General features: G+C 43.8%; 1 protein-coding gene across 1 annotated transcript in view; it reads right to left on the minus strand.

Moving 5' to 3' along the window:
• Positions 1 to 21,384, minus strand: part of p3h2 (prolyl 3-hydroxylase 2) — a 44,440-nt gene extending 23,056 nt beyond the window's left edge. The window contains exon 1 of the mRNA XM_005479199.4: positions 20,826 to 21,384. Coding sequence (XP_005479256.1) covers positions 20,826 to 21,242 — 417 coding nt within the window. The 5' untranslated portion in view covers positions 21,243 to 21,384. The remainder of the gene's footprint in view (positions 1 to 20,825) is intronic.
• Between the last annotated feature and the right edge of the window lie 3,343 nt (positions 21,385 to 24,727).

Raw genomic sequence — 24,727 nt, forward strand, 5'->3', positions numbered from 1 at the left:
AAAAAGGTGTTTTTAGTTGTAGGAATAGGACAACATGTCTTCATTCACCACCGGTTGTTTTATAAGGCAAGACTAATGGGTTATGCCGGGCTCACACTGTGCGATTTTTGACCCATTTTGAGCCGATTTTTGAGTCGTGCGACCGTTTTGGCAATCGGCCCGAGTTTGTCCTTCATCGTGCGTCGTGCATCGTGTAGTGTACGTGGGGTAACGAGAAGCGATTAACACCTCACGACCAGCTCCCGATCATCAATCGCTTGGTCGGGAGGATTTCAAACCTGTTTGAAATCCTCGCGACCGTCGTGAGGGTGTCACTGCAGCTTCTCACACTGCGCACGCGCAAACACAAATGTCAGCGAAAAAGACGGCGCAGCACGGCAGTGCAGCGTGTGATCTGGACACAAGCGATGGAGGCACAACTTGTAGAACTTTGGAAAGCTCAACCGAGCCTTTTCGATGTGGCCTCACAAAATTATCACGACCACAACAACCGTGAAAATAGTTGGATCTACACTGCTGCTCAATCACAGCTGCCTGATCAATGTTTTTCATAAAGTTGATGGCGGTGGTGTGCGTGTCTGTGTGAGTGAAAGACAGAGAGGGAGAGCGAGCGGCAGAATTTCTGTTATAACCTTCATTTTATGAACGCACAGTTTGAGCACTCAGGTCGCATCAGAGCATCGGGCCCTATAGTGTGAGACCCTGCATCGTGACCTATGAACTTCTAACCCCTGCGAGTCAATCGTACAGTTTGAGCAGGAGCTGAATCGCGCGACTGAAAAAAATCGCACAGTGTGAGCCCGGCATTAGTGAGCTTTTGCTTGGCTGAATCACCTTATGCTGAAAACATAAGCTGGTCTGAAGCTGCTCATGTTCAGAGTTTCAGTTTAAAATCAGCTGAAAGCAGAACACCTTCACTGATTCTGCAATACAGAGTCTCTGCTGGGCCGATGCATTTTACAGCTGAGGCCCGGCTGTAAAGTTACCTTAGCACAAACTGTGTGTCGTCATGTATAGATGTTTTTCATACTCGACTCTAATCTGTGCACCTAATTAGTCGTCTTACTCTGGACCAATCGTAGCATCTTTTACCGTAGTGTTTGTGATGCTCTCCGTCATCAAATCAACAATTAGTCGGCTAACTTTGATCTCCACTGTTGAAACTTAGATAAGGACTATTTATTTCCCGTCTTTTACTTTTCTAAAGCAAATCTTGATGTAAAACATTTCATCAAAACTGTCAACGGGCTCAAAATGTGTTACAAAGGGTGAGATGTGATAGTGCTGCCGTGGACAAAGGATGTTTTTAAAAGGTTAGTGCTCCTAAACTGCACAGTGGAATCTTGTTTGTGGTTCTTGGGAAGCGTGAAGGATAAAGAAAGACAAGTTAACTGTGAGGCGGCTGCACAGAATATTTATGTCAAAGTTACAGAGATTAAATGATCTAGAAAATCTTACCTGGAATAAAAAGCACTAAAGCCGCTCTAATCTTACAATCATAAATCCAGACCTGCGGTGTGCATTTCCTCCTTCAGGCCTTAAATATGATTACAGCCAGGATTTCCCTGCCTCACTACAAAAGCCTGTTTCGACTTTACGTCCACCCTCTGTTCGTTGGTACAAGGGCAACTCTCACATGCCTCCACTCTCCTTTTCCATTAGCCTGCCCCTCAAGTTTGAGTAAGAGCACATTTGGCATTTATTCCACGGCAAAATTAAAGAAACATGAAGTGTGTCTGTGTCTCCATGAGTACTGAAAAAAAGCTAAACCCTTGTAAACCTCAGAATAATACGTCTCCACAGCGAGGTAGGTGAAAGTGGAAAAAGAGTGGGTGAGAGACAGCCCACGGAGCAGTGGGCTCATGGTCCTCAACTGTTTGCCACTGGTAACAAATCCTACGTGGCCACACACACTGAAAGCCTCACGGTGTCTCAAATACCTGCAGGACTCCACAAAACACTGAAAAGGAAAAAAGCAACAAAAAGAAAAAAGGCTTTCAATGTAAAAAATGTAAAGAGTTATTACGTCCAAACATTCAAATCCATCCGACTCGTGTTCATATTTCATTACTGTCACCACAGCAAAGATGAATGACACCACCACGGCCGCGTTTGAAGGGTGGAGCTCGTGGACGTTACCAGGAAACCGCCAAAGCAGGAACACTGCACCCTTCGATGACAACACGAATCAAAGAGGTCAAAGTGCCTAAACCTCTCTTAGCCCCATAAAGCCCACAGCCACAGAGCCTTTGCAGCAACATTATGAACCCAGAGCTTCAGTCTTTGAACTGTTGCTGCTTTGCTCTTTAAATATATCCAGGATCTACCACAGGCCTGTCATTTTGGTAAATGTTTCTGTACGTGTCGCGTCTCTAAGTGTTGCTCGTGATAGTGACTGACAGCAGCTAAAGCTTCAGTATCAGCCAACATTAAGCACCCCTGAGTCTGCGCTGGTCCTGCTGCAGTGCTGCGGTATCAGGCAATACAACCAAAACATCTGCCGAGATCATCTGCTGAGGATAATCTAGATTATCGGGTCAGGAGGAGATGTGTGCAGCCTTGCATGTCTACACCTCAGGCAGACGTTTATTTGAGCATCCGTCTGCTCGTGGATGACTCTGTGCATCTGCACGTACACCCATGAGTGCTCCAGCTTCCCAACAGGGGCTGAGAGCTTACAGCCTGCTCAGTAACAGAGCGAGGAGATTAAATTATGATAAGCGGTGACCCTTGGGGGGGGGAAAGGGCACAGGTGGCCCGAAAGTTTTCTCGTGTATGTAGTCTCCTAGTCTGGCAGCTCTGAACCTGCTTGACTTCAAACTTATTTTCAGGGCTACGACTCTGCCAGCTGTCATAAAACGTTTCAAAGAGCAGCTTCCGGTCCTCAGCTACAAATGAGCAGCAAATGCAGAGGTGACGTCTCAGTTCCAGGTCTGGGACTCTGCCCTATTAATAAACTGCGAGGAAGTGGTTTGGCAAAGATAAACACACAGGAGGACTTGAACTAGACATCTGTTCGTTACAAGAGGTCTGCTTCTCTTCTCTGAAAAATCTAGGTCATCAATGGCAGAGCGGCCAGCAGAAACCTTCACGACTCACTTTGTTTGGCAAACACGTTGCTCCACTTTACAGAATTATCAAATAATCTGTTCAACATCTGAAAACTTTTCAAAAAGACCCAGAAATACGAGTCAGAGAAATCCAGGACCAAAGAAAACTGAGCGACAAAACATTTGGCGACCAAAGCTGACGGACTTTTGTGACAATAAACGGATTGTCCAGTGGTTGTTGGTGCCAGTGTCACTTTCAAAGCAACATTAATTAAACTGGTCTTAAAGAGGTAAATCTGTGGTGTGCTGTGTGCAGCACGCAGGATTGGAGGACCCAAGTGCAGACTCCACGAGGCGAAAAGTGCACTCGGAACAGCTTTATTGCTGAACACCAAAATAACTAAACTGAATATCAAACTCCTGCTGTTGGAGGAGTTTGATTTGGGGAAAGTTTTTAGGCTAAAATTACATAATTGATAAAAACAGTACCAATGTTAATATCTCAGAGAAAACTAAGATGTCCTGTCCAGCTGTCTGGGGCCTGGTTGGAGCTGTCTGAAATGTCTTACGTTTAGAAGTTTGGGCACATCTTTCATTGGTCTGTTTCAGATCGTAGCCAAAGATTTGTAGCTGTAAAGACCTCTGTGTGAGAACGCAGTACCCACTGATAAAAGGTCAAAGGTCAAACATGACATAAGACTGTTTTGTTTTCATTTCCATGATGCTGAAGATATTGATCCTGAAGATCATTCTTCAGACGCAGACACACTAAATGCGATCGCTGCTGTAAGTTCTTGCGACAGAGGAAATGAAGAGTGGAAAATGTCTGAGGCTAAACTTGGACAAGACTCAGAGTCTGAGCCAAGACTTCCAGGAACTCCAGATTAATCATGAACCTGAGATTTTTCAGACAAGAAAGAGGCAAACATGTGGATGCTTCAGTTGTGTGCAGACAGCTGAAGCATCCACATGTTTGTGTCTGGCTCAAACATATTATCGCTCTCAGCCTTTGGATGATGGCTTAGAGGATAAAAACAGTGAGTCTTAAAAACTCGTCTCTCAGCATCTTTTTGTTGTTACTGTGTGTGTCAGCGCTAAAAAAGCATATTTGGGGTCTGACTTTACAAAAGTAGCATAAATAAGAGTCCACGGGAGGGGCCGGGGGGGAATGGTAAACAAATGTTTTGACTGAAGTTCACCCCGCCCAGCTGTGTAACAAAGCCCCTCGGACACAGCTGGGCCCAGCTGGGCACAGCTGGCCTACATTTCTCTAACAGCACATTAAGCATCAATCTGTTTCATGGTGCTTAATTATAGGAGCCGGCAAAAAGACCTCCGAGGTCAGACTTTTATAGCGGAGTGGAATCTGCCGAGGCCCCATTAAACCATCAATGCCATTTGGATAACTGAAATATAAACTAAAGGACACAAAGAAGTAGTATCTGAAGGATGAATCCTCTTCATTTCCCATCTCAGTCCATTCAGGAATTTTAAAGCCACAATGCTGGATGTATTGTAGGAGTTAAAGATGTGACAAAAGTGTCAGAGCTGAGCTGATGTTCACACCAAATGAGTCAATAACCTCAAAAACGAGACTGGAAAAACTATTTTTGTTGTCCAAGTGGGTGAACTTTGAGCGACTTGGTCCAAATTCCTTAAAATCGTTTTTTCCACAACCAAAAAGTAAATTTTGGAGCTGTTATTTGAATTTCCCTTCTGGAAAAGAATGTGTTTACTTTTGGCCAGACCAAAGTCATCCCACACACAGCTGCTCCAGTGATACGAGAGAATGATGGATTGGTTTCCTTGTCTTATCCTTGCATGAATTGGCATTCACGCCTAACAGTGTAGTAATCTAACGCAGTACTACAGCAAGACTGCTTACTGTGAAGTTTAAGATAAGAAAAACTGCCCTTGAATCAATCAACTACACTAATCTAGAGGGAAGAAAAAGTGCAGTCACTGAAATGGGGCCTTTCCAGTGAGCTCAGATAACAGGATGTCCCCGGGGGGCGAGGAGAGGAAATCCCCCACAATCTGGAGAGGAAAAATACCACCAGACCTCCCAAAGCAAGCTGTGTGGAAAAGTTTGACTGTCGCCAACATGAGGCGCTTTTCCTGGTGTTGATCTGCGCTACCTTGTACACAAATACGGGACACTACAGGAAGTGAAGAAACGCATCATCATAACTGCTGATGTATGTGGGGGCAGATCCAGAAATATGACTTCCTAAGAGGAGGCTGATCTCATTTCCTCTCCATTCACAGCTGGCTCTTGCTGAGCTCCTGAGAAAGAAATCAGTTGCTTTTTTTCTTGTCTCCATCCACCCAGGACAGAGATGTGACACAGCATCCAACCACGCAGCCTCCGGCCGCGACTGCTCTTTCCATTAACTTCATTAGCTGCGATCCACAGACGCGATATTCCAGAGACGTTTGTTTGGGTTTTATTGGCTTCAGTGTCAACGCTGTGATCTTTATCATGTGCTGTATTGTGAGGAAGACTAATAGATGGAAACAGGCAGAAAGAAGAAAAAAAGTAATCCGTCATAAAACCTAAAGGTTCACATTCGTCACCATCACGTCAGTGGAAACACACACTGGGTGATGGCTGTGGTAGCCGGAGGAGGCGCAGTACAGAGGGCAAGGAATGCTTGTGTAAGCAGCTGAAAACATAATAACACACTTACAACATGTGTGTTTGTCCCAAAGCACAATGCCTAAATTATAAAGCGGGGGTGACGAGTATGTGTGTCAACTTTCACTGAGGAATCCACCCACACTTACAGGCTCCGAGTGCTGGAAAAACCCTTTGGTGCTGTAGGTAATAACACCTCCTGACGTGCTTCCTAGGCCTGCAGGATAACCACAGATGAAGCACTGTTTGAAAGTAAGCCATGACAGCTGTAAGAGGTGGGACTGATAAAGCACACCTAAGACATGAAACATCCCCCTCCCCTGCTCTGACATGACAAAAGTCAGTGAAGGTCTAGTTAACACTTAAACACGGGACAAATTTAGCTTCATTTAAAAATCCTCACATACAAAGGTCTTGAATAACCAGGCTCCATCAGTCTACCTTAAAGAACTCATCCCATCATATTCCCAATATCCCACTTCGCAAAAGTAGAATAGGAGGCAGAGGCTTCAGCTTCCAAGCCCCTCTCCTGTAAAACCAGCTCCCAGTTTGGATTCAGGACACAGACACTCTCTGCTTTTTTGATAAAGCTTACAGTTTGGTTCTGGATCAGCTGATCCAGCATTTTCCCCTGTTATTCTCCTATAGGCTCTTTGTTTATACGCCACTGCTGCCTTCTCCCTCTCCTCATCCTCCAACTGATCCGGGCAGGTGGCTGCCCCTCCCTTATCCTGGTTCTACCCAATCTCCTGTTAAAATGAAGCTTTTCCTTCCTACTGTTGCCCAGTCCTTGTTCATCAGGATCATTAGATTGTTGAGGTTTTCCCTCTGATATTGTGGGGTCGTCACCTTACAGTACAAACTGCCTCGAGGCCAAATGTGTGCTTGAACTGGTGATACATAAATAACATAGGAGTCGAACTGATCTACTACCAGATCACCTTTATAGGAGACACTTAACCAGAGGCAGTCAGGAGGTGTGTCAACACCACGGGTTATACCATTAAAACAAAACCAGAGTATGGAAACGAGCATTAATGAAGAATGCAGGCTGATGTCATCAGCATCATGCATCTTCAGTAAATTTGTTGTTGGGATGTTCATTCAGTGAAATATTCATAGATCTAAGCCACAGTTCCTTAACAAGACTCTGAAGTTGTTATCGTGTGGGGAAAACTGTCTATTGGCTGCTGGATGACCCAGTTCATTCATTTCTACATCCAATGGGGAGAACTCCTCATGATGTCATGGCTTTTATGGCCAGCTATAAACAGCTTCATTTGTTTTGTTGTCATACCTGCTGACACATAGTGAACAAAAGCAGAAAAGGTTCAGGAGTTTGTATAATTTTCTTCATGTGTTTGGTGGGAACTGGGCACAATCCCATCCAAACATTTGGAACCACTGATTCAGATGAGCTCACTCTGACCTGGCAGCAATGCAGCGTCTGAGGCCATTACAGAGATTGCCTTTCACACCACACGTGCAGCCTGGGTGGAAGCCTCCCACTCGCTGTCAGTGCACCGAAACCCCACTGCCTGTGCCATAAACCACAGCCAGGCTGTACTGTAAAGCCATGGAAACATGAATGGCCCAGACTGCACCGTATGTATGACACGCCTGCATGCTGGTGAAAACCACAAAACCAACGGCAAGTAAGAGGACCAAGGGTGACAGAGCCACCGAGTGGAGGCCCACACTAGAGTTTGAGTGAGGAGGCAGAGAGGATGAAGAGGCTGCTTTATACATGGAGCATCTTCTAAGGAGGTATTAATGTGCTGTCATTTAAGGATAAAGGTGGCCTGCTGTCTGTTTGTAGCGTGAACAGGCTGAATCTAGTGCCAGCTCCATCGTGATGAACAAATGAAGTCGTCATTGCTGCAAAACTTACATTCACAAAAACGACGTTATTAACCCAGAGCAGCGTTTTCCCCACAGACTATAGCAAACAAAAGGAGAGCTGTTTACTGTCCAACATCTACATGATGTCATGAAGACATTTTTGCACAATGGCTCTACTGTATAGAAAGTCACTGGCCCTAATACGAGTCCATATTACAGACTCTGTGGGAATTAACCACTCATTTCATCAGAGTGACACAGTTTCAGCTTTCTGCCCAAACCATGTAAAAATTCCTCTTTGATGAAGAGATGCTATAAACCACTGACCCAAAGAGAAGTAGCCCTGTCATTGGGTCTGTTTGTATCCCCACTGCTGCTTAGTAACCAACCCACAAGGTGAGTTTCTGCGTGGGTTTCATTAATACCGCCAGGCGTGTGCCAGTCTTTTTTAGGCAGATGCTAATTTTAGGGAGAATTTATTTCCCCTACTTTATGTGATATTACACCATTTCTAAATTATTCCAAGTATTTTTATCATATTATATCCACTTAAAAAAAAAATAACCTCAAAAAAAATCTTAATGCACCTTCATTCAGTTATATTATTGATCGATCGATATATAGAGTGCCAAATCTCAACAATGGTCGCCTCAAGGTGCTTTATATTGTAAGATACAGACCATGTGATAATACAGATGACCCTGCATAAGCACGCATTTGGCAACAGTGAGAAGGAAAAACTCCCTTTTAACAGGAAGAAACCTCCAGCAGAACCAGGCTGACAGTACATCCAGAAATCTGTGGTGACTGGAGGGAGATGGGACAAATTACACACTGTGGAAGAGAGCCAGAGTTTAATAATGACCGAGTATTGAAGGCAATGTGGCGCATAAACACAGCGAGTGAAGATTGTTGAAATAGTATCGCGAGTTTTGTATTTGTTTTTAACACTAGTTAGCAGCTGATAACTTTAATTCTTTAAATTTTGTCGCTTCTGTCTGCAGAAAAACAAGCTGAGAGTTATGATGCTAAAGTGCATGCTTCAAAATGAAGAGTGGGTTACATACAGGCTATGTCCATCTTTTAGCTACAGTCTGATAAGCCAATATTTTGATCTGGTCCAAATTAGCAACCTGTGAGGAAGAAGTAGCAAAGTAGTAGAAGACGGTCACATATTCCACACTGTTGACTGACATCCAAAATGTTGATGGGCTCCATTGCACGCGAGTCGCGGTTAAAGTCGGTTACAGACACAGCTTATGTTTGAGTTCAGCTGTGCCAAGGAACATTACACTCTCACAAACCTTCGACATGAACCAGTCAGATAATCTTAACACCTATAATTAACAAAAACACTAACTATCTGTATGGCCTTTAAAAAGAAAACATGTTTTATTTTACAAGTTTCTGGTAATTCAGTAAAGCAACATGAAAGGAAATCTCCCGCTATGTCAGCACTTTGCGGCTCCATGGAAAAATGTACAGGAAGCTAGCTTTAAACCAAGTGCATGCCTGCTCAGTATACGCTTAAAACAGCTTCTTTGGCATTTATGCTTCTAACCACAATCTGCTCGGGTGAGAAAACAGCGGGACCTCATCCAGAATAAGTGGTATGGTTGCTCTGCAGATGTTGTTTCTGATGCAGCCATGAAGTGTATACAAAAGATGCATTGTTCTCAGCCTACGGTCCCACTCTGCAGCGCATAGTTTCCACATTTACACCACTTAATAGCACAGTTACACAACAGCACAGGCTGTAAATCACAGCATATTCTAATACGTTTATGTCAGTGAAAATCATTAAGTAACCATTATTTTGGAATGGCGTAGTACAGCTTATTACTGCGAGATAGCACCAGATAAACTATTTAAACCCCCAAACAGAGTCTATAGAGTCAGGGAGCTTGGCCTGCTTTAATAAATCAGCTGTTTACTTGCAGTTTGCTGCGGCTGTAAACAGAGTTTGGACCCTTGCTTTGAAACATTCAGCCTAAGCTGATGTGTTTATTATCAGCATGCTACTAATATTTAGCTTGTAGCAAAGTAAATATTAAAGATTCAAATCTAAAAATGTTCTTTATCGTCTCTTGAAGGAAAACGTCCTGTAAATAACACCATGACAAGTACGACAGCAGTAACACGACGCTGTGGGGCAGCTTTTCTAAGACAATGAGCACAAAACAACATCAGGATTGAGGTAACGCGACATACCAGTGCATGTTCATGTGCAATACTGCAATGCATTGTGGGCTGGTTCTTGTTGAGTCTGACCGTGGCTGTGAATAGAAACGTACACTGCTGACAAACTAACGGGCTGGTCAGGACCTCGACCTCTCCCAGCCCACTCAATCAGTAAAGCACTCCAAGTATTTGTGTCTGCTAAATTAAGAGGCCTGTTGAATCCATTTCATGGGCCATGTTTCCACACCAGGCAACAATGGAAGAAGATAATCCTGCAACTATTACATTCCTATAAAACAGACATTTTGCTGCGTGAGAAGAGACACTGGAGCCTTTTTTTTAAAAAATTTACATCTATAAAAATAGTTGGCTGCTGTTCAGGAGAAGAAAATAAGAAGGAAATCTGTATCGTTCCACTGGGTGAGCCCTCATTATCCTTAGTTACAGGGTGGAAATACAAAGACCTATCGATAATTACGACCTCTGCATGGAGAAAAAAAATGACAACATATTCACCAAAAGCAGATTGAGTTTCAATTCTCAAATTAAGTTTTAATTATGGACGAAAATGACTGAGTCAAACAAGAAGAGGCTTTCCTTTATCCTTTGTGCAATCGAGGCCGTGCCGCAAACCTTCGCGTCCTCACGTCTTTCTCAGGACCCCGTAATGATCAGTAATATCCTCCATAACTAAAACCACAAAACTCAGAGATTAAGCAAACAGGAACCAGAGACGGCAAAACAAAGCAGCTCCAGGCACAAAACAATAAATGATGGTAAACACGCCACCTCGTTATACGGAGCAGGCGTAGCTATGGTTACGCTGGAGGCCCTCGGGATGGACGTCAGTCTGAACTTTCTAAACGAATGTGACTCTGCTTTCAGCATAATGTTTACGATTACAGCAGGAGGAAGCGTTTATGTTCCCGTATGGCTCCGTCTCAGTCTAACAATTACATTTGCATGTAGAAACTCAGGAAGACTCGTGTCTTCTCTTTCATTGAGTGCATATGGTCAGGATGTAATGCATCGTCTTGAAGTGGCAGCTCTCAAAATCACAGTTAGGGCCAAAAAGTTTACATTCCACTCATGTGACGTCACATCGCAGAGAGTGCTTCATATCACCCGCTCGTCCAAACGATCCACTGCTAAACTGGCAAACTGAGTGCAAACACAGCCAAAGCAGAGGCGAACCATAAAACAGCATCAGAGTATAGTGTAGTGTTTTAAACAGGCCGAACACGCCGCGGTACACAACCATTACGTCCATGTGTATCAGCCATGAACACTGGATCTCTGAATTTGACCCAGCAAGGTTAAAACTCTGACCTGGAGCAATGTTACCTACAAAAATGTAACTATTACATCATATTACATTATTTATCTTACTTATCATTATCTCTTCGTAGGTTCTGGTTTTAATTCTGGTTCATTTGCCATTATGTCATCACAAACACTTAAATACACATTCAATTCTGTAACTAGAATTCACAGAGCTGTGTACTATTAAAAAAAAAAAAAAAATAACAGACAGCGTCTAGGCCTGAAAGATGAAGCCGATGGGGAAGTGCCTAAACTCGCTTTTATTAGCCATTAGGGGATATCTGTTGCTGCAAACAGAAGTCTGACTATAAAAGTGTAAAAGCTCCCCTCACGGTCACCACAGTAAATGTTTTCCTTTAAGGTCTCAGGAGAGTTTAAAGTAATACTGAATACATCACCGTCCCGTGTGAATAAAGAACCCTTTTAGAGTGAAGAATGAGAAAGAATTATTATTATAATGTTATTAATTAACATGATGCTACTATACTCGTTAAAAAAAGAAATGCAAGTCTGCATTTTAAATGCTTGTGGTGCAACCCGGCAGGCACGTCCAGAGGAGACCTAGAGGAGGCCGGTCCTGCTCTCAGTGTGTGCACAGTCCTGCTGCTACAACACACCTGATCTACCTCTGCACAGTCAGAGCGGGCTTCCGTTAACTTGGACAGACACGCCACGGTGGCACTGAGGACAACGTTGTACGTGCACCGTTTTTTGTGTCTCACTGGCTCGAGCACGCAGCACACTGAACGAATTCTGAGGCGTACGAGTGAATTCGTTTGTGTTTGACCGACTTCTCCATCGGCTGTGACTGAAAAATATGTTTGGTTTCCTGACGCATCGCACAGAAATAGACATAAAACTTTTCTTTTTTGACTAACACGCAGTGTCCCTCACTCGCGTCCACATGATGATCAAAAGGCAGCTCAAGCTTTCCAAACCAGCGGGTGTGTGCGTCTTTATACACACAGTCTTCTTGTCTTGGCTGTCGCCCTGTTTTGAACAGACTCATTCCATTAGACGGATGAATTCATTTGTTTTGAACTCTTTTACTTTTGCCCAGTCCAGGTTTTAAGTCCTGCATAACTTTGTCTGTCTCACATTTTCAGCCATTAATCAGATGAGTTCATCTTTAAATAAAAAGGAAAGGTGCCAGCGGGAGCTGATGTAAAAACTGATATAACGTTTCACAGATGATGCGATCCGGCTGCTTGGGGGGAAATCCTTCATTTATAGCAAAGGTTCTTTAAGGACATTTGGCTCGGCGTGCTGGAAGAGCCACACACAGTCTGCTCCTCAGTCTGCACCTCTGGAAGGCACGAGACGCAACTCCACATATGTTGGGGTTTAAAAAACTGCTCACAGCTTTCTTGTGGTATTTTTTTCTCATTTAGAAACTAATACATTATTTTTGTAATCAACAGTGTTGTTTTGGTCTAAGCACCATGTATAATGGTGTAAACAAGATGGGGAAACGTGATGTTATAAAGCATCTCTGTGACATTACAGCCAGTGCTTTTAGACGGCTTATTCTTACAAATGACATGAAGTTTACCCAAAATATTCAGACCAGCAGCTTACCCATAGCCATGATGTCATTGGTCCATGACCTCAGCCACTGAGAAGGATCTCTGCTTGGCTGCAGATGACATAATGTGCAGCCAAAAAGGAAAAAAGTCCCTTTGGTTGCACACTTTCTCCCATTGCTGTCACATCACTGTGATGAAGCAGACAGGCCTGTCGTTAGCCGCCTGTCTGTTATTAGTTCCAATTCAGAGATCCACAGCAGATGTGAAGGCCCCGAGGTCAGTAACAACCAGGGTCGGGTCAACACGGGATCGTGAAAACACGATCGGGGAGAAAAAATGTTCTCTAAAGACAAAGGAGCAGGTCTGAACAATGCTGAACATCAGGATGTCCAGTTTGTTCTTTGGTAGTTAGGAGTCAAAGGAAAGAGGAGCGATCTGAGCAAACTGGAAACAGGAAGGCGTGGCTCCGCCAGCTGTTGAACTTGGTGATGTGTAGCATAGGGTGGATGCAGCTGTATGGCTGTCTTTGTATGCTCAGGAAAAACATCTGTAGTGGGACATTTACAACACAGTCTGATAACCATCTACAGTATGCCAGTGTCTTTTGTGCTAAACACTCGAAAACCCACTCAGCAAATGCAGTGCAGCTCTGCAGGACGTTAAACCTCTTTTTAGTCTTCAAGCTTCCTACAAGGTCGGTCCTCTCTGACACCGAGTGGAAAAGAGTAAAATCATCATTAGAACTGAACAGGTGAGAAGCATGTGCCCTGCTCAACACCCTCGATTAAACCAAAACCTCCCTGAAGCATCTCCCAGTGTGTGCCCAGTGTGATAAAAACCGCACAACTCCGGACAATCTGCCAACGATGTTCCTGTGGTAAAACGAATACTACGTAAATGTGTGCACATGTCAGGTCCCTGTGTGCAGCCTGATGACAGCAGACTGGCCTGGATAAATAATCAACACTTTAAATTGAATTTTCCTGGAAACAGCTGTGGGGTCAAAGCAAATAAACTGTCCTCGGAACATTAATGAGAAGCCTGGTGAAAACAGAAAGCTCCAAAAGGAAGGTCAATTAGACACATTTCACTTTCAGCTACTTCCTGCTTACGCTGGTGTGAAAGCTTTGGTGTGGACCAGACAACTGAACCAAAGACAACAGTCACATCGGCTTTTTGGGTAGAACAGAGGACAAACATTTTCCCAAGCATTTAGAGGATCTCTTTTCCATGTTGCATTGGAATTTAAGATAAAGACCTCGGAATTACCTTGCATGCTTCAATTTTGGGCAAACTCCATCTCCTGGTGACGAGGTCTCCGGTTTCCAGAGTGAGTGAGGACTATTGGACCCGACTCTTAACATCAGCCAGGTTACCACACACTGAGCTTCACTGCGCATTAAGACACAAGTCACACTGGGCCCAGCACAGCTGTGTTGCTTTATCCCTGCACTCCTTTTGGAGCGCTACAGCCAAACTACACTTGCACAAGCCTCAAGCTAAACTCATTATTGTCAACACAGCGAGGTCGAGAGGGTGGAGACGATCACAGCTTGGCCCAAGCAGAACCATAATAGCAGAACAGTATCAGTTACCTTCTGCTTTGCTAGTTCAGTGGAAATTTATACAATCACATCTTGCCATTGTCATGTGTGCTTAACCAAACAGACAAAGAGGATAACAGGCATGTGACCTTACTCTGCTCGGAGGCCTGCAGCTCTGTGCAGCTGGGACCTCACACAGAGTACCACAAACTTCCTGCCATGAAGAGTCATTTTACCCACTTTAGTGAGGAAGATTCAGGTTCCTGTGCACTCTCCCTTCTTTGCGGTTTCCACTCTTAACAGCGCACGACTTATCGTGGTCGAGGACAAAACCAACTTAATGCAACTGCACAATTTATGGCCCATGGTTGTGCAGAACAAGCTGTGGGCTGGATATAAGACGCATCACAACCTGATGAGTATTTTACCTCCTTTGAGAGGTTGGCTAAAGTGGCTTAAACCAGTGCCAACAGTTCAATTAGAGCAAAATGTTTAGTCTGAATAAGCAAATGAGTATAGCTCTTGAAGTGACCACTGGCTACGCGCAAGCAAACATTTTGATTAAAAGAAAACAGCAGCAGGGGAGATGGAATAGAGTGTAGCAACTGGCATGCCAGTGGGTATACGACTACCTCTGCTGCAGTCATCAATGTAGGCTGTAATTCATAAGCATTATCCGTTAGTCCCTAGAAGGCTCCTCGTGGTTTCAGCAGGCAGCTCTGTCTGCAGCAGCACATCCTCCAGACCATCCAAAGTTGACTTTAGTATTTTTCTGGGAAAGTCAACACACATTACTCAGGCGCACTTTGTGCAAACACGTCTCCTCCCTGTGTGCTTTGTAGATGACACATTTGACTGAAATAAACATGGCCCCGCCCATCTACCAAAAAACACCTCACAATTTACCAAAAAGTGTGAAAAAAAAGTGTGTAAATGCAAACTCGACTTTTTCCATGCTAACTCCGGTTTCTGTGCTCAGACACCGCGGAGACGTTGGCAACGTCACCAAACAAAGAGCGACAGCCTCCATTAGAGGCATGCATACAAACACACATAGAAACTAAACCAGTAGAAGCAACAACGTCCTCTTGGCAAACACTTCAATGTGAGAAAAGGAGGGAAAAATCCACATGAACACATCTAAATACTGTTCTTCCGCTTTTACCAAAATCCTGCTTATGGGATCAAGAGGATATTGTGAACTTTCATGAAAAAGGAATACACTGCAGTCACCATGTGGTCACTGTGACAAAACTGAAGGCCGAATCAAAGACGTCCTGATTCCTGTCAGATCCAACTACGTCTGTTCTTTTACTTGGACTCATTTTCACAGAGGCCAGTGTTTCACAAGCCAAGTCCATCTCTGCTCCATTCATCTGTCTTTTTCATGACTGCAAACCGATGCAGTGTTTTCAGCTGATCCTGAACCAGCCTCCTGCACCCTGCTCTCCGGCAGCAGTTTGTTAATCAGGGCAAGAACAATATAGGTGCCACGCCCCCACATTCCTGTCATGGGTTATCCGCTGAAATCCAGTCATGCAGAAGACTTTTGGCACTGCTAAGTGCCACAATGTGTGATCATCTGGGCAAAGCACAGCATGCTTTGCCCAGGAGGGCATGATGATGGTGCAGGTGTGGAACATTCTGACTCTGAATGAGGTGTTCAGTCTCACTTTACCTCTCCTGTTTCCCCGTTACTGAAACAACACAGCAGTGCGTTTGTTTTTCGGAACATTTCCATTTAATCTTCATTGTGTGACAGTTAAAGAAACACCAGTGAATCCATCACTCACCAACTTATGTTTTAGATCTGCAATGTTTAAAATTCCTGTTTGGCAAGAAGGCAGCAGAGAAGCAGCAGCACACAGCTGAAACCTTTTAAGGTGGACCTGAAGCATCAAGCCAGTTGGACTGTTGGACTCACACACGCACACAGGTTGACTAAAGTTTAAACTCAACACATCACGATAGTGAAGATGCAAGAACATGTCCTCGTTTTTCTTGGCTTCGTGTGTAGATGATGACGTTAATTACGATGTACAAGTTTTGGGCTCTGGTGAGATAAGCCGTGATCTTTGAGGGCTTAATGTCGTGCAACTTTGAGCACGTGCAGTGGAAGCATAACCTGCTGGTGATCCTATGCATGCACGTGCCCTGCTGGCCACTGAAACTAAAATTTGCAGCTCTCATTCATTTGGACAGCGCCTTGGTCTTGTTAACCCAAAATAACCGCCCAGAGGCATCCTTTTCTTGGCTCACCATTCAACAGATGGTTACCAAGTGGCAAGCCAAGTCTTGTATACCTAAAACTAGAACTTGCTGCTTTTACTTCAGCTCAGACTAAAGCAGAACACGCTCAAGAACAAGAGCAGACACAAATCCCTCAGAGGCTGCGTCAGAAAGAGCAACCAGACAATAAGAAAAAAAAGAATCTGTGCCAACTCAAATATGTGAATTCATGTGCCAGGAGCAGATCAAGCAGCCATTCATAGTTTCCTCTTTTCAATTCTCCAAAACATCAAACCAGTTCTTAAACATCACGTTTAAAAAAAGTCTTGTTTTCAGTGACAAACAAATCAAGGAGCTGCTGCACCCAAACATTTGATGAGACCTTTAAATTCAATGAAATTCTCATCCACACTCGCAGTCACTTTTTAGGTGTGATAACCGCAGAATGACTGCTGCGGACACAAACACATGAATCAGACTCGGCAGCAACTGGACTGTTTTTGCTACTTTAACTGTGGCAGACGTAGAGCTCGCTCTCTGTGTCCCCTTATTATGTGCAGATGACAGTGCCATCATCTCAGACTCAGGCTCACTGCTCTGAATGCTTTTAATACAATGTTCATTCTCTCTTAACAAACACTCACTTTGTCCAAGATTCTTCTCCAGAGTCCAAACTAATGTGGACGCCTCAAAACAAGGAGCAGACCCCTGCCCCAGCACCTCCCAGGGCGCTTAAGTCTCACCAGTTCTGTCAATTTCTTTTAATTTAGCTTTTCTCTGATTCACGTACACACCCGAGGTTTTATATAAGCATACGGGATGCAAGCGGAGTAGTATCAGAACCACAACCTTCCAGCTGTGTTATAATCAAATCATCGTATTCATGAATGAGTTGGACTTGATTTTTAAAAAATCCCAAGAAACAGCAGCAGACTTTAGTGTCCTGACCTGCTGCCACGTTCTAGCACCATCCTGGGAGACACGGGGAAGTCCTCAAAGCAGAAAAGATAAATGGGACAGTCGGACAAATCGTGAGAAAGCTGCTCTCCCTCTGTTCTCATCTCTCAGAGAAAAGTAAACTCGAATGAACAGATTTACATGATTCCTGCCAAATCTTTGCATTTTTCCCATCACTGCAGATACATTCAGTCCCGTTCATTAACAGAACAAAGAGGACAGCACATCAACAGGGTGAGTGCACCATCCCACTGTCCCAAATCTGTACGAGATGACTAATGACAGTGGGCAGTCTGGGACGAGCCCTGCTGGGTCTGGAAAGACTCGACTTAATCTACAGTAAGATGAAAACTAAGTAAAGTAGAAGAAAACGTCTCCACAGCAGCAATAATGGACCATTACATCTACACAAAGGAAAAAGGGATACGCAGCTCACTTTGGACTACAACATCCACCACGCTGACTTTAACGCAGTGGTTGTTATGCTGATGTATCAATGCGTCTCCAACCATTACTCAGATCGCCAGATCTGAGAGTGTAACAAAAATCCAAAAGTGACATTTCAACAGCCTTTGTGGACATTTTCTGTGATCTGTGGTTGAGGCCCTCACTCCCAACGTAGCGCCCACAGGCTTGGAGCAGACTGAGGACTCATCCAAGTTTTGGGTGAATTGCTGGAAACCCTAATATAGGTCTAGTGTGAAATGCCAGAAAAGCTGAATGACTCCCCGCAGAGATGCACAGGCAGAATATGGTGACGTAAACAGTGGACGAGAAAACGTCTTGAGCACACATAATATTTGGTGTGAACTTTTAATCTCAATGAAAGATTTAAAATGTGTGGTCTGGGACTGAATGATGGCTGCCTGCATCCACCGAATGTCATTACAAAGAAAAATTTGTCACGAAACTTTTTTGAGAAGTAAAAAGAAAAAACAAGTTCCCCTTTACAAACCACTTCTTGGAATAACAGTGGATTTAAAAAAAAACTGTTGCTGGGAGAGTTGCATGACTTTAGCGAGCGCACAAAGACCGCTCCACAAGTTTCCCTTAATACTTACAAAAAAAGGTGACGTGCATCTTTTTTTAGAAAGGTATACAAACCACAAAAGGAAAATAAAATATTTGCCCTGCTGAATGACGGGCGAGCTGGAGACTTGCACCCAGCAGCAACATTATGCCGTAGAGCGTCAGGAGGAGGGTGTGGGACAGCAGAGCGTCAGAGACTACAGGAGCACGCCTTTTATTTTTAGTTAATACCACCAAGAGCCTGCACACTAGCACACGTGAGGGTCTCTGTGCACTTATTCAGAATCTGATAAAAGTGTGCAGCTAACAGTCATTGTGGCCAAACAGCAGCCCCGCTCTGCCCCTCTGTACCTGTGGCGAGCTCGCTGTGTTCCCAAAGGGTTCGGTTCACGAAGATGTCAAAACAAAACAGCAAAGGCAGGGCTGAAATAAATATTCAGAAGAGTGTGTGTGTGTGTCCTTTTGTGGGGAAACAAAAACAAAACATTATGTGCCATTTTGTTCTCAAAACAGATGTCGGAGAAAACATCATTCTTTGCACAAAAGTTGAGAAATATTGTCATAGCTGGACGAGCATCTGTCTGTAAAGTGGAGTCTATGATCACGTCTAGACAGGAGAGAGTGCTCAGCTCTGAATCTTTCTCTGCTGATTCAGGAGAAAGAACAAAAACCACCTCACAGCGAAGCAGCAGACCTAACACGGCAGATCAACTTCCTACCACAGTAGCAGCTGTGCGTCATCACCTGGGCATGTGGGGCTGGTCTGCAGTCAGCAGCAGTCCACATGTGGGAGGACGGTGCCAGCTTGTCAGCCTAAATCCAACTGGGTTAAACTGCCCTCGTCTGACTTCAATGAAATAATCTTATTCCAGTTTTTCCTTTCTTGCATTTTATAGCTTGATTGGCACAATCACATGCTGCGTGATAGTTGCACTCAGCATCCAAACGTCAAAGCTAACGCGCTTCCTGCTGAGGGACACATGAAGAAGTCGTGTCACAGCTGTAGCCATGTTGAAGTGTTCTGGCCCTTACAATCCATCCAAAACTCCAGGAGATGCTTCCCTCACCTTTTCTCCCCCCTCCCACACAAACTAAGAAGAACAGTGACTAGACTGACTAAATCAACACGTATCTAGAGGGGCTTTCCAACTTTTCTCTAAACATCCTTTAATGAGAAAGACCAGCGGTGTTACAGTTTGGTGAAGCCGTGCACAGACAACCCACAAATATTCACAGACTACCAGGGACACAAAGCTACTCCTCCTTGAGGGACAAAAAGCAGCACACAGAGCCTGAATAAGCCATTACACTTTGTTCCCAGCTCGCCTACTTTATCTCTCTCAGTGTTCCCACGCTTTGCTTTGCGCTCACCAAATGATGAGCCTCATGGGAAGTTCCATTTAGAAAGTCTGTGATAATGCAGACATCATCCTAATTAGTGCCTCTTATAGACCTGAAGCTGTCCAAAGAAAAAAATAAATCAAAGGACTGAAAAGCTGAATTTGTTAGTTCAGTGCACTTCAAGTGGACCTTGATGTATCTGCTTCATACAAACAAGCGGGTTTGTAACACTGTGGATGTGGGACGGAGCCGGAAAGAGAGAGATTGAAAACCCACAAACATGTGTTGAAAAACCAACAGTGCACGCCAAGAAGCCGCAAAGCCAAACAAAGCAAAGCACTGCTGTAAAACAAAAGACAAGTGCACAGATCTGCATAACAGCAACACAATTTTATGTTACAGCGTATTGTTGTGGTCAGGGAGACTGAGAACATGGCTGTCAGCCTACAGATGTATAAAGTTCTGCATCTGATTTATCATGACAAGCATGATTCACATACAGGTAACTGAGCTGGTGGGAAAATCCAAGTACTTGTACTTGATAACAAAGTGTCACTTGATGCAAGTACAGATGCCAAAGGCTCAGCAGTGCATGTATTGTATAACGTATTTGTGAAAATGCTGTATTTGTGTTTTCTAATATTTGGTGCTCTGGGTCTCTCAGCCTGAAGAACAACAATGGATTGAAGCACTTTGTGAACAGTGTCGCAAAGCAGCAGCTCAAAGATCTCCTGCGCTCCGTGTAGAGTCTTCTGGGTGGGCGTGTTTCGTGGGGTATCAAATTGCCCCCCGGGGATCATAAAGCTTATGTTGAATCTTAAAGTGATCGTTGCCAAGTTTTCAGTGAAAGAAAACTGGCAAATGTTTTTCTAAATACTTTCTCTTTCCTTTGAGTATCCTGATGTGTATTAACGTGTCTTGCAACAATAATACACCTACTGTACGCACCGTGTACGTGGGGTATATTGCGCAACAATGGCACAAGCAAACCCTCGCTGTTCTCTCCTCTCTCTGCTTCTTGTTGCCAGGCAGCAGAAACGTTTTTTTAATGAGGAATGCAGCAGGTAGCGTTGAGCAGACCAGCCAGACAAACCATCCCCCGCCGGGTCCACAACAATAGTGCTCATTCAGCTCCAGCGGTTCACTCCTTCTCCCCCCTCCTTACCTTCTGATAAGCCTGCTGGAGATAGTTGTACGGGATCCTCCTGTTGAAGTCCTGCACCACATCCTCGCTGACTTTGTGCAGAGACTGCGTGCCAACTTTTGCCTCGATGCATTTGTTCATACACGCTGCTCTCCGCAGGACCGAGTCGAAGAAGCGCAGATCCGAGAAGCTTTCATCAAACGGATGCTGGTCCTGGCACCTCAGCCGGCACTGGACCCTGGTGGCCCGGACATGTCTGTTGCTGCTGAGCGCCCCCTCCATGTAGCGCACCACGCTCTCATAGTCGGCACTGTAAAACGCTTCCACCGCGTTATCATATAAAAGGTCGTACGGCTCCAGCACACCGGCGGAAGACGGCAACACGGCTGAGAGCAGGACCGGGAGAAAGATAAGAGTCGGTAACAAGTTTCCATCCATCCTCTTGTCTTCAGGCTGCGAGGAGCGTCAGGCGGAGAGCACACAGAAATCAGCTCAGCCTCCTTTTCCAGTTCATCCAAGCGCTTCTCTCAGAGTCACCAGCCGAGCGAGGCGGAAATGGAATAATTACTTATCGAGGACACACTTGTTATGACCCCCCTCTCGCTCCTTTAACTCCTCCCCTCCGAGATGAATGGCCACGGTACAATCAAAGCGCGTTTTCGTAACAGGGAAACAAACAGCCCCCACGGGGAGTCACGGGCAGTCCCGTGGGTCCTGTTCGTTCAACGTTTAAAACACGAAACGCTGCGTTTAAAGGAGGAATGCACCTTTAAACAGTTTGGGTTCATCGAGGTAAATCTTTAAAAAATCTCCAGTTTTAGACAATTTGAGCTCACCGAGACAAACCTGAAGATGTTTTCAGTCATAAAGAAACCCTGAAAAGGAGACATTTGACTTCTCAGATTTAAGGAGTCTACAAAAGTAACCGAGAGAGATTCAAACAGGTAAGCAAATCCCAAAAAGCTGGTTCTGTTCACCTGGATGTGTCGCCTTCAGTGGGAGAAACGTTTTCGTCACTCTCTCCTTCCAAATGAACAGAATCAACTTTCTGGGAGTCCAAAACAACAAACTCTTCAGTTCATCCAAAGTCAACGAAACTTCGTTTCCAAGCTGTTTGCGCAACCTCAATAATTCGCATGTTAACTCAATGGAGACTGCGCTGTTTAAGAATGAATTCATTTATACTGTGAGCACAGGAAACAACGGGGGCAAATACATTTCGAGAAAATTCTTTGTCAACAAAAGAAAAACGCGCTCTCTCCGAGTCCCCACCAGAGACAGACCCACAGAGCCTTTCCCACATTAGTGGACACTGTCTCCCTCTAGAGGTTTTCGATGTACAGAAACTTTAATTAAAACACCACAAAACGACATGAAGCTAGAGTCCAGGTAAAAGCACTTGCATAGACTTCTTTGATAAGTCAAGTCACTTTTATTTCTATAGCTTTTATTCATGGTCTCCAAAAAAGTCAATTATAAAGAAGCAAGAAACCAAAATCAAACGTGACAGAAATAAAAAGCAAACAAAGCAGATATTTCAGTGATAATAAAAATGTGATGAATCAATAAAATAAGGGGAAAAGTCTAATAAATAATAAATGGACAAGTAAGGTAAATATATTTATAAAAAATGTAATTTCAGAAAGAAGAGTCGAAATAAAAGAGCTGTAAGAAAACGTAAAAGTGTCTTTAGTTGGACAGGTTTTTTTTGTCTGTTTTTTCAAATGTCATTTAATCTCTTATTGACCTAATTACCAATTAAACCAAACTGAAATGTGTGATTACTTTAAGCTTTCGCACAAGTAATTAAGCCACTGCATGTGGATTGCACCACTAGGTGGCAGTCACACCGAGGAGATTTTCACCACTGGTATGAAGAGCCCAATGAATGTAATAAACCACAGTACAACACGTTTTAGACACACCAATGAGCTAAACTAGAGCTGTATACAATTTTACTAAATGCTGTGAATACAATATTCTGATATTAAGATGATCTTTGAAAGTAAGTCAGTTATTTCAATGGAAGAAATAATGTACAGGGTGGGCCATTTATATGGATACACTGTAATAACATGGGAATGGTTGGTGATATTAAAGTCCTGTTTGTGGCACATTAGTATATGTGAGGGGGCAAACTCCTCAAGATGGGTGGTGACCATGGTGGCCATTTAGAAGTCGGCCATCTTGGATACAACTTTTGTTTTTTCAATAGGAAGAGGGTCATGTGACACATCAAACTTATTGGTAATGTCACAAGAAAAACAATGGTGTGCTTGGTTTCAACGTAACTTTATTCTTTCATGAGTTATTTACCTGCCTGTGCAGGGGCGGGTCAAAGTTTTGCCAGGGGGCCAGGTGGGGCATTAACAGGGAAAGGGGGCCACAAAGAAATACTTTTCTTTCTTATTCTTATTTAAAATATCTCACTTTTAATAACCAATTATCTGAATCTTACAACCAAAGTTTTCATCTGATGTAAAATGTATAGAAATCCATTATTGTATTCAGTAAATATTAAGTCTAGTATACCCTAGTAAGTTATAGTATTCTTTCCTTTGGGAAGGTACCATCTGTGCAGTCTGCAATTCTGTTGAAGAAAGATGTTGATTCTATTTAATTACTGGAGAAAAAATAATAGATTTCTGTGCATTTGTTTTATACGTGCATTAAATTAAAATCGGTTTTGTTAGTTAAGCATCTTGAGGCAGAAGGTGGGGGAGTGGTTCCCTATTTTTATTCTTTTCTTTTTTTGCTGGGAGTTGGCTGGGACCTATCAGTTAGGTATATGTAATTATAAATTAGATTGTTTTATATTTTTGCTAAGTACTGTTTAGAATACCAGAATAGGGAGGATGGTGTAGGTTTAAGTTTATTATAAAGGCTTTATGGCTTTTCCTATAACACCATGGTGGGCCGGTCACTAGTCAAAATGCCCGGGCTGATTTTTTGTCCAGCCCTGCTTAAGAGGCCTTAATCACAGTTTATGCTGGTGGGGGCAGAGCATTTAAAGCCAGTCTCTCTGTTTGCAGCAGATGGCCCCGCCTCTCCCTGAGCCTGGTTCTGCCGGAGGTTACTTCCTGATAAAAAGGAGTTTTTCCTTCCCACTGTCGCCAAGTGCTTGCTCATAGGACGTCAACTGATTCTTGAATTGAATCAGATTGAATCAAATCTAATCAACTAATCACATGGCAGCAATGCACTCAATGCATTAAGGCATACAGGCATAGCTAAGATGGCCTGCTGAAGGTCAAACCGAGCATCAGAATGGGGAAGAAAGGTGGTTGTTGGTGCCCAACAGGCTGCTCTGAGTATTTCAGAAACTGCTGATGGGGGATTTTCCAACACAACGATCTCTAAGGTTGTCAGTGTGAGCAGTTCTCTGGGTGGAAATGTTGATGTCATTTGAGGTCAAAGGCTGGTCTGCTTTGAGTCAATAAGAAGGAAATTGTAGTTCTAATAACCACTTCTAACAGCAAAGCCATGCAGAAGAGCATCTCTGATTGCACACAAGTTGAACCTTGAAGCAGATGAGCTACAGCAGCAGACGACCACAGCAGGTTTTGCTCCTGTCAGCTAAGAGACTGAGGCTAGAATTCACATGGACTTTATAAATTGGACAAGAGAAGATTGTAAAAATGTTGCCTGGCCTAATGAGACTTTTTAGTGTAAACAACAAGAAAGCATGTATCTATGCTGTCTGTGAGTTCATTGTACGCTAACGAGTTCATTGTACTCTAATGGCGTCTCCTATCAGCGGGTCTCAATCCAGCAGAGCACCTTTAGGATGCAGTCATTTGCATCATGGATCTACAGCAGCTGTGCGATGGTATCGTGCCAATAATGGCCAAAATGTTTTCAGCACCTTGTTAAATTTTAGCCACAGAGAGTTAGGGCAGTGATTAGATATGACGACTGCTTTC

Source organism: Oreochromis niloticus, linkage group LG23 (assembly GCF_001858045.2).
Source record: "Oreochromis niloticus isolate F11D_XX linkage group LG23, O_niloticus_UMD_NMBU, whole genome shotgun sequence".
Lineage (NCBI taxonomy): Eukaryota > Metazoa > Chordata > Actinopteri > Cichliformes > Cichlidae > Oreochromis > Oreochromis niloticus.